At 30.9% G+C, this 11149-nt stretch overlaps 1 protein-coding gene across 1 annotated transcript; it reads right to left on the bottom strand.

Annotated features, from left to right (window-relative positions):
- Positions 1–7787: 7787 nt before the first annotated feature.
- Positions 7788–10105, bottom strand: LOC146897462 (cytochrome P450 78A3-like). Its single transcript, XM_085738083.1, has 2 exons — positions 8984–10105; positions 7788–8806 (listed from the first exon to the last, which is right to left on the bottom strand). Exons 1-2 carry the CDS (start codon positions 10010–10012, stop codon positions 8192–8194), a joined length of 1644 nt encoding a protein of 547 aa, XP_085594209.1. The 5' UTR covers positions 10013–10105; the 3' UTR covers positions 7788–8191.
- Positions 10106–11149: the final 1044 nt, after the last annotated feature.

The raw sequence follows: 11149 nt of genomic DNA, 5'->3' as shown, positions 1-11149 counted from the left end.
CTTAATAGTAGTGCCAAATTGCCAATATCATTCAAAATATTGTTTAATTGACAACTCTTGCATGATTGATTTAACACTACCCAAGTTGCAGACACTAGCACACATGATCAAGTACTTAATCTTCTGTTCATGTCAACAAAAAAAGTATTTAATATTCTGTTCATCAAATATAATACTCCCTCCGTCCCGGATTAACTGAGTCATTTATTAAAAAAAGTGTCCTAAAATAACTGAGTCATTTCAATTTTCAATACTACTTTCATCATTTCCAATTCAATATATTCCACTTTTTCCCTTTTATAACTCTAATTATACTACTTTCATCATTCCTAATTCAATATATTCCACTTTCCCCTTTATTTATACATTTTTCTTAATAAATGTGAAATGAGTCAAGGGCTCAATTAATTCGGGATGGGGGGAGTATTATTTAGGGCAAAACTCGGTCCAATTTTTTAGATATTTTTCGTATGGTTCTTAATTAAAAATATATCTTTTTTGATGTAACAAACTCTGATAAAATTATGGATTTGATAAAATCATGATAAATTTAAAGGTTGTGTTAACCAGTGCCCCCGGGACACTAGTTAAGAAAGTTAAAAATAGAATTTTTTTATTAAAGACAACAACTTTTTGACTTTTCTAAAGTAAAACATTCCACTTTTCATCATTTCCCAATGCAAAGTTTCTATATTAATCACCTTAACTAGTGCCCCAGGGCACTAGTTATCATTTTCCTAAATTTAATTAAGAACCATACAAAAGCACTCAAGTAATTGTACATAAGTTGGTAATCAAATTTTAGGTTATGTGTTTTTGGTTTGGCTTATGTGGCTCCAAAAGAACGTCTATATGCAATTTTATTGTGATTTTGAAAGAGGCATATTATGAAAATTACTGCAGCTTAGTGGGTGTTTAGAACGGCGGTAGGGCTAAAATTCCTGTGTCCTAATGTATATTTACCGTGAAAATATGGAAGCTTCAATTTGTAGCTTTACATTGGACGTATATTTGGGGTTATTTTTGGGTCTTTTTTTTTGTGGTGATCGGGGTTTGAACCCCAGACCTTGTATATTTTATGCATTGTTCTTATCAACTGAGTTAAGCTCACGAGGACATATTTGAGGTCATTTAAACGTAAAAGCAAAGTGCTTAGACGGGTGCAAGTTTTGTTTGAAATAACTTTTGTTCAAACTTTATTTATCTTGAATCAAACTTTAAATTATAATAAAAAATGCAAATTCACTTATAATAGTTAAATGTTGTAAGGCTAAATTGCATTTTTAGTCACTTAACTATTTAGGTAGTATCGCTTTGGTCCCTTAATTAAAATTCGATTTATTTTGGTCCCTTAACTTCTCTCTGTTACACATTTTGGTCCTTTCCGTTAGATTTAATTAAAAAACGTTAGGTTTTCTTTATTTTCTTTAGGAATTTTTTGGGATTCTTGTTGTTGAAGTGATGGAGATGATATGACGATGAAAAAGAGGAGAAGAAGATGAAGAAAACCTAACGTTTTTGAATTAAAACTAACGGAAATGACCAAAATGTGTAACGGAGAGAAGTTAAGGGACCAAAATAAATCGAATTTTAATTAAGGGATCAAAGTGATACTACCTAAATAGTTATGGGACCAAAAATGCAATTTAGCCATGTTGTAAAGTTACTAGCACTATATATCTGATCATGTATAATTTGTAAAGCTAATATAAAATCATCTTATATATCATTTAATATGTCAACATAAAGGTTTATCCTAAGGGTCTGTTTGGTAAGGCCACCAAAAGAGCTTATAGCTTATAGCTTATAGCTTATAGCTTATAAGCTCATTTGACAAAATAAGCTCTGTTTGGTAACTTTTTTTACAATGAGTTTATAGCTTATTTCACGAATTTCAACGAGCTTATAAGCTATTTTTCAGAAGCTATTCCAAGTAGCGTTTGAGCTTATAGCTTATTCTTTTTTCTTCCATTATTACCCTTTTTGTTTTATGTAAATCTGTTTTTACCCCTTCTTTATTTATTATAATTTATATGTATTAAATGTAGCCATAAAGATTAAAACAATAAAAGGAATAATTCTGGCATGTTTTTTCAGGGTATTAATAAAGTATAATTGTTCCTTGTCAAAAAAGAAGTGCAATTGTCCATTTTTTTTACGATAACTGTTTAGTTATTTTTTTTATAATCATCCATCAATTTTTTTAGAGAAATAATCCGTCGTTGATAACACATATAGATGGTATATAATATTCCATATATATTTTTGAGGTAATATTCCATATAGATTTTTTTTTTTACAAAATGTCCATATAGATAATAATACATTTTGGTAATGTCGTCCCGTATAGATAATAATACATTTTGGTAATGTCTATTCTTTGTATAAAATAGAGACAAATGATAATAAATAGATAATAGCATCTTGTCGAGAAAATAGAAAAGGTGTTGCTACATTTAGTTTATTAATTGATATAAATTTAATATAAATTAAGAATGTCCTTTGTTGTCATTTTACATTTATCAGCTAGTTAAACCGCTAATTTTACCAAACACTTCAACTAGCTTATCAGTCATCAGTCATCAGCTAGCTTATCAGCTAAAAGCTATCAGCTAGCTTATCAGCTATCCGCTATTTTTACCAAACAGAGCCTAAACAAAAAAAACATAAAGGTTTATCCTAAAGTAAAGATGAATGGAAGCAAAAAATGAAGAGACAAAAAAAAAAGTAACTTCTCTTTGTCCTTTTAGAGTAAAGGTTTATCCTAAAGATAAATGGAAGCAAAAAATGAAAAAAGTAACTTTTGTTTGTCCTTTAGAGTAAAAATGAAGTTCAGGAGTCAGTTTTCTTGTAGACTGACCCTTTGAAAGAACAAAGGGGGAGGCAGAAAATTAGTTGTAATGATACCAATCATGGTAAGGGCGAACATAAGTAGTGTACTCCTTCCGGTCACATATACAATAAACAAACAATTTTTTATATACATTCAATAATTAATGTATCCAATCATATTTATAGGTTAGATATATTAATTATTTAATATATCTAAAAAGTTGTTTTTTGTTTACAAATGTATTTTCAATTTTACCATTTGAATTTTTTGTATATTATTTTTAAATTTTCAAACAACATAAAAAATTATTGGGGTGCAAGATAGCAAGCATATACATTCACACACTTAAACGATTACATTATTTGATAGTGAAGCATCAAAGAGGGCTAGAGATTTTAGAGAAAAAAAAGTGTAGACTTTTGCATGATGGTTCAATTTATTCAATCAAATCTTGATTGCTGAATATGGATTGCATCTGATTTCAACAATCAAGTTTTGGTTGAATGACTGCAAATGAAGTGAGTTTCTTTTATTGATAGTTTGAGTAAATTAGTAGTAATTCATAACTTCATGTTTCTCTTTATATTTATTTGCTTGTGAGCTTGCTTAGGACAAAGTATGAACTAGTTTGAGGTCAAGATCTAGTACATATAAATTGTTAGTGAGTTTGCTTGGGACAAAGTATGAACTAGTTTGTAGTCTAAGCATCTAGTACATATTAATTGCTTTTGAGCTTGCTTAGACAGTATGAACTAGTTTGTCGTCAACTATATAGGACAAAGTATGAACTAGTTTGCAGTATCTAGTACATATAAATTGCTTGTGAGCTTCCTTAGGACAAAGGATGAACTAGTTTATAGTCAACTAACAAGTACCGACCTTTATTATTTTTCGAGAAATGTTAACTGGTGTTTCTAAGGTACTGCTTAAAGAATCAAATATAACAGTATTGTATTAAAAGTTGTGCAATCAATTTATCAAAAATTTAAAAAGTAACATTTTGACTTAAAACTTTCATTTTTAGTTTTCTTAATCAATGTCCCGGATGTATAAGTTAGCACGGTACTTATTTATATCTTTCTTTCTCCTGTGAGGTTAGGATGAAGTATGAAGGAATCAAGTTGTAGTTATTGGATCTATTAAGGACTTTAAGTCGGTACAGAATAATCAATTACTGTAGTCAATAGTACCCTATATTTGGTGTCTTCCTTGGAAGGATAGTTGTAGCAAGTCCTACATCCGACAATGAAACTCATAAGCAATGATATTTGAACAATCATTTGGTACAACCTACACCCTCCGGTCACTAATATAAGCAAAAATCTATTTTCTAGGTTCATTCAATAAATGATGTATGTAGTCTATAATAAAGACTACATACATCATTAATTGAATGAACCTATAAATTGAATTTTTGCTTATATTAGTGACCGGAGGGTGTATTTGACAACCTTTCTTTTCTCTTTTTTTATTGTTCAAAAACAATGGAGAGAGAAAAAGGAAGAGAGAGAATAAAATAATGTGAGTATGAGAGATAAAGTTATCTAAAAGTTGTCACTAAATAGTTGTACAAATATCATTTCTCGAAACTCATTGAATTGTGCATGTACAGTAGTTAGACACATTAAATTTTGAGTAATGATATTTTGACATCCATTTGATGACAACTTTGTTGACAACCTTGTTTTTCTCACTTCTTATTGGTCAAAAACAATGGAGAGAGAAAAAAGAAGAGAGAAGATAACAACATCATGTGAGTATGAAAGAGAAAGTTGTCCAAAAATTGTCAAAAAATGGTTGTCAAAATATCATTTCTCTTAAATTTTTTAGTTGGTCTGAAATTCTGAGAGCAAAGCAATTAAACATGTCTCAGATAGCAATTCGTCACTCTGACATTAGTGTGTGAAAATCACGTGTGCTAACTTATGAATGGCTAAACACGTCATTGGCAAATGGTATGTACTATACTCCATCAAGTACAGTAGTGTATTAAATAACGTGCCAGACATTAAATTAATATTAAAATATTAAATCTACTATTCTTTCCATTTTAAAATGAGTGTCGCTTTAGCCAAAAAAAATTGTTTCAAAATGAATGTCGCTTTCGGTTTTCAATGCAATAATAACTTTTTCTTTTCAATTGTACTCAATTAATACTATGTTACACTACTTCCAAAGTATTATTTTTTCTTTTATGAAAAACAAACCAATAGTCGATTAGGATAATTTGATAAAATTGTTACGACATTTTTGACTATTTTATTTCATTTCTTAATCTGTGTATAATTGGCTAAAGCGACACTCATTTTGAAATGGATAGAGTATTCATGAAAGAGAATTATATTCTTGTCAAACAAAAATAAGAGAGAATTATATAAAAGTTACGATATTTGAACTATCATTTCAACGACGTTATAAAGAAATTGAGGTATTTATACAAAAACTAAAATAATAGATAGAGAAAGTAAAAATTATAATATGAGTATCAGATAAAGTTATCACAAAAGTTGTTAAAAAATGGTTGTACAAATATCATTTCTCATTATATAATACGACGATTCATTCAATCTTAAATATAATCAAAATAGATGTATGGCTAAAGAGTATAATAAATACTCCCTCCGTCCTTATATGTACATTTTGCCTCTAATAAAAGGGTGCTTACATATGTCCTCGTGCGCTTAGCTCATTGGTATGGACAATGCATAAAATATGCAAAGTCTGGGGTTCAAACCCTAACCCTCACAAAAAAAAAGGTGCTTACATACATGGACGGAGGGAGTACAATTAATTTCTTTTGAAAGAATCGTATAAAATGAACAAAGAATATTCTTTTTAGTGTCTTATCCAAGAAGGGAGGGGATCCTAACTTCTCAAATAAAGAGTAGAGATATAAATGAACATCATAATTAATTTTTGTATAAATATTTAATTATTGTCACAAATTCTACAAAAATATGCATTTATGTCAATTAATTTATTTTAAAATTATAAAATTTCTTTCTAAAAAAATATGCATTTATGTCGGTTAATTTATTTCAAAACTGTAATAAATTTCTTTCGAGAAATGAAGATGATTCTAATCTATAAGTAAGTGATGCATTTGATTATTTTACACGAAAAATGTATAAATTAGATAGTAGAATTGAAAAATAAATACTCCATCTGTCTTTTTTAATAAGAGCATTTTACAAAAATCAATGGTATTAAGAAAAGTTGTTGAATCATAAATTTGACTGAAATATAAGTGACTTGTTGAATCATAAATTTGTCTGAAATATAAGTGACTATTAGTAAATTACTCCTTATATATAAATTCATTCAATATTATTTTTCATATTTTAAGATAAACTGATAATATAAATAATTAGTATATTTGAAAAATAAGTAATAAATGTACTAGTAATTTTTTTTTTTTGGTACACATGTACTAGTAATTTATAGTGAGTCTAATATTAAGAGATAAACATTTTTTTATATAAATAAATCAAGAGTCATTCACAATTTCTTTCACGTATAAATTGTGAGAGACAGAAAAAAATTAACAAACAAAACACTCGTGTCAAAACAAAGTAATCAATTCGGTCACTATTATAAGCAAAATTTCACTTTTAAAATACATTGCATAATTAATGTATCTAAAAAGTAAAGTTTTGCTTATAATAGTGACCGAAGGGAGTAGTATTTTTCTTTGGGAAATAACTTGTGCTTTTAGGGCACATGTTAAGAATTTCACTAATCGAATTGTCTCTTGTACCATATTCAGAGAGTTATGGCATTTAGTTTGTGATTGGATTGGAGTATCTGGTTTAGGGGTTCATAGTTGTTTGGCATGCCCGCTCGCTTGTTTCGGCATTGGCAAGCCATGTCTGATTTCGATTTGGACTCTATTTGTGAACTACACACTCTTTTGGCACATCTTGTGCTGGAGATGCGACATTGTTGTTAATATATATTTCATTTTTGCCTGTTAAAAAAATATGTATTGGAAATTGTGTTAATGTATTGTTTAAAAGGTTTGATATTAATTTTTTTCAATAAATTATTTCCATTAATGGAATGTTTAACATGTACCGTAAAAGCACAAATTAGCATAACACTCTTTCTCTTGATCGGGTCTATAGTGTCATTCTATTAAACAGAAAGTAAACAGAAGTGATTTTTAAACCAAGTTAAATTTTCTCTCAAAAAAAAACCAAGTTAAATTTAACTGAAATGATTAAATTTCAAATAAATTAAGATTCAAATTTTTCAAAAAAATATGTGTATTTAATGTCTTACACTCTCTAATATTATCAATCAAGGTAGTAAAAATTGGACTGGACCTATGTCCGATAGACCATAAAAACCGTTCTACAAAAAACCGGGGAGTGAATCGGAAAACTGGTGAAAACCGGCAGATTGGCCGGTTTCACACGTTGAACTGTATCCCTTTTTCTTTTCCTATAATGAAGCCGATTTCACATGTTTTTGCTTCTTATTAATATGTGTTTTCATTGAGAGGAGTGGGAGAAGAGTTAGTCTGCATAAGTTCAAATAAAAAAGGAAAATTATGCAAACACATTTAGGTTTTGTTAATTGAGGAGTATTATAAATCGAATTAAAGAGGATTACTGAATTGAATTGATAAAAGGAATATCGAAGTTGTCACAAAAGTTATCAAAAAATAGTTGTTCAAATATCATTTCTCAAACGAATATGGAAGGATTTAGGTACTGCATAACGAATATTAGGTTGGAAATATAAAGTAGTAGTTACTACTGTTAATTACTCCATTTACTTACTAGGAAGTTGGTCTTTGATTACCTTGGAATTAATAGCGTTAGCGTGAAAAAAATCCATTGAAAAACTAAACTAAAATTTTAATTTTTAACATCAATTATTTGGTTTGGCTTAAATTCCTTAAAATAAAAACTTTACTTGAAGTAATAAGAAAAGAATCAGAGAATATGACTATAGTAGTAAACATAAAAGTTGTATTAATATCAGCAATATTTACATGGGCAACAGATTTTTCTTTGAATCATCGAAGATAATAATAACAATAATAATAAGACAACTTAGACTTAAAACTTGACTGTCAAATGAAAAAAACTAAAAAACAAAAAAGAAGAAAACCTGATGACCCATTATAATTAAAGAGACAGGGCAAATCCAATCTATCGAGCTTGACTTGTTTCTTTCATTCATTCATTCACTTAATATTTTGATTGGCATATCTGCCACCAAGCCCCCTCCACATGCTAAAGCTTCTCATTTTTCACCTCTCTTTTTCATTTCTTTTTTTGGTTTTCACATTTTCTCTTACAACAAGAAACAAAAGAAACGGTTTTTTTTTAAAATTAACTAACTAAATAACTAACGCCTCGGGCGCACTTGAACAGTAAGAGGGTTAGCCATTTCACACGAAAGCCTCAGCACCTCCGTCAAATCAACTCCATTCACTTCATCCAACGGTAACCATTCAAACTCGTGCAAGAGTTTAGCCACCCAAAAAGTCACGGTAGCTAAACCTAAATTCTTCCCGGGACAACTTCTCCTACCTGATCCAAACGGAGCCAACCTAAGATCCGATCCAAGCACTGAAAACTCCGCCCCTTCATTCATAAACCTCTCCGGATTAAATTCAAGTGGGTTCCTCCAAACATTCGGGTCCCTAGATATGGCCCACATATTAACCATAGCAGTAGTCCCCGCTGGCACATGATACCCATCAATTGTCGTATCAGTGATGGCTAATCGGGCCCACGAAAGAAGTGGGCCCGGTGGATGCAACCTTAAAACCTCCTTAATTACCGCAGGCAGATAAACCATCGCCGCCACATCCTCCTCCGTTATAGCACGTGATTCACCACTTGCTACCTCATCAAGCTCCGTTTGTACCTTCTTTTGCACGTCAGGGTGAATCACCAACCTTGCAAGTATCCACTCTATTAAAACAGCCACCGTGTCGGTCCCTCTAAATATCATTTCCTGCCAAAAAAATATATATTTTTAATGTCTTTTTCTTATATTTTTGTCACATAAGAACCAATGAATACAATACATATACTTATAATAAAAGTGTAACATTTTTTTATGTAACAGAATAATAATTTAAATGAAATTGAAATTGAAAAATTGTGTACTACTTTTATTTAATAAACTTACCCAGAGGACAGCAATCATGTCGGAGTCAGACAATTTATCTGGTTCTTGAAGAGAGAGCAAAACATGAACAAAATCCTTGTTGGTTTGGTTTTTGTCGGCTCGGTGGTCGGAAATAATTGAACCAACGAACCGGTTCACTTTAGGAACTAATTCAGAACAACTGAACCGGATTTTCTGAACATCAAAATCTTTCAAAAATGGAAGATGATCACCCCAATTAAGACTACCCAACAAATCATAACCTTGTTCAACCAACCCACTAAGTTCCATCATTCTCTCATTAACTTCATCAATCTTAAACCTCTGTCCAAAAACAGAGCACATCATGTTATTAAGCGATGCTTTTTTCAAAACATCGCGAACACAAAAACCGCCATGCAGATGACGGTTTCTGAACAAGTCAATCATCTGGGTCGCAATTTCAGTTCTCTGCGGCCCAGATGATTTGATTTGCATGGGTGAAAAAAGATGATTGGTTGAGATTTTTCTAAGGGTTCGCCAATAAACACCGTAAGGTGCGAATCCTATGGCACGGTTGAACAAAAGAGAATAAGCTGATTCTTTTATAGGACGATCAGCAAAGACAGAGCTATGGAGAATCTCTTTAGCAACATCTGGATTGCAAGTAACTATGGCTCTTGTGTCACCAAGACTAAAAGCCATGAGTCTTGTGGCTTTGCATGTTTTTGCTGTGGAAGCTATACGGTGGTGTGCTAGTGATGAAGACATAAGGTTCATGCTTCCAAATAGAGGGTACCCTTTTGGACCAGGAATGAATATTGAAGAGGAAGTTGTTGTACTAGATTTTGTTGAGGAATTAAGGTTGTTTTTGTTGTTGTTGGTTTTTGTGGTGGAATAGTTAGAGGAATAATAGTACTTGCCCCAAGCAGGACCACCAGGGTGAGACCAATAAAAGAAAGTCATGGTTATCCAAAGTAAAGCCATGATCAAAAGAGAGTAAGCAATGTTTTCTTGTGTGCATTTGGAAGCAAGAGCAAAAATCCAGAGGTTATCAATGTTGGTTGACATGTTTGAGAAGCTAGAGAGAGAAAGGGATAGGTAGAGAGAGAAAGGGAAGATAGTTTGGTTATTGAAGGGAAGAAGAAGTGTGGTGTGGTGAGTAAGTAAGAGGTTGGTTGAGGGGAATATATATAGGGAGAAAAAGAAGAGAAGAGAAGAGAGAAGGTTGAAATGAAAATGAAATCATAACCGTTATGGTTATGTTATGTAAACATACTTAACACATGAGATTAAAATACACTACTAGGACCGTATATAACGGATAAATAATAGGTATTATGGTTATTAATTGGTGGTAATGATTTTGTTTAGTGGGGGGAGATAAATAAATGGTGTAAGTTTTAATTTTTGTTGTTTTTGGAGAAATCATAGGAGCTCCGCCGCCACGAATGCATGACGAAATCTTGGAAAAGTATGCTCCTATAAAGTTTTTGTTGCACGCGCTATCATGCTTTGCTTTGCTCTTTTTTTTTTTTTTTTTCCTTTCTTTAATGTTCACTTGATAATTAGAAGACTCTTCATTTTTCTTTAGGGAAATGTTAACTTGTGCCCTCATGTGCCCTGAGGGCACAAGTTAATGATTTAAATATAGAAAAAATTTATTGGAATGTGTGTATTGTATTTAATATTTAACTTTTTAATCACAAAATTTTAGAGAAAGTTTCTTCTTTTAGGTTTCTTAACATGTGCCCTAAGGGCACAAGTTAACACTACCCTTTTCTTTATCGTTACTATGTTTCTCGTAACAATCATTTTTCTTGAAAATCGCATGTACCATTGAAAAATACTCCCTCCGGTCACATTTATAAGCAAAAATGCACTTTTTAGATTCATTGAATACATAATGTATTTGACCTATATATTGACCAAATACATTGAGAATTGAATGAATCTAAAAAGTGCTTTTTTGCTTATAAATGTGACCGGAGGGAGTAAAAGTGAAATGAATGCCTTAGAAAGATAAAATAACATAGAATGAAATAAGGGTGTATTCTGAATAAAAGTATTAAATGGTTTAAAAGTGGTTAAATTTTGCTTATAATAGTGATCAAAATTTGAGGCGTGTTTTTTGCTTATAAATATGATCAGAGTGAGTAGTAGGGATTTTTTAAGCAACTAAATTCATTTTATTAATAATAAGAACAT

This window comes from Medicago sativa, chromosome 8, assembly GCF_051527215.1.
Source record: "Medicago sativa cultivar Bolivia chromosome 8, Bolivia_mono, whole genome shotgun sequence".
Lineage (NCBI taxonomy): Eukaryota > Viridiplantae > Streptophyta > Magnoliopsida > Fabales > Fabaceae > Medicago > Medicago sativa.
This window is presented reverse-complemented; position numbering and strand designations above follow the sequence as displayed.

Coding starts and splice junctions, on each gene's coding strand:
- LOC146897462 (XM_085738083.1), bottom strand. CDS start 10,012: ATGTCAACCAACATTGATAACCTCTGGATTTTTGCTCTTGCTTCCAAA. Junction 8,807..8,983: donor ACATGATTGCTGTCCTCTGG/GTAAGTTTATTA, acceptor TTTTTTTGGCAG/GAAATGATATTTAGAGGGAC.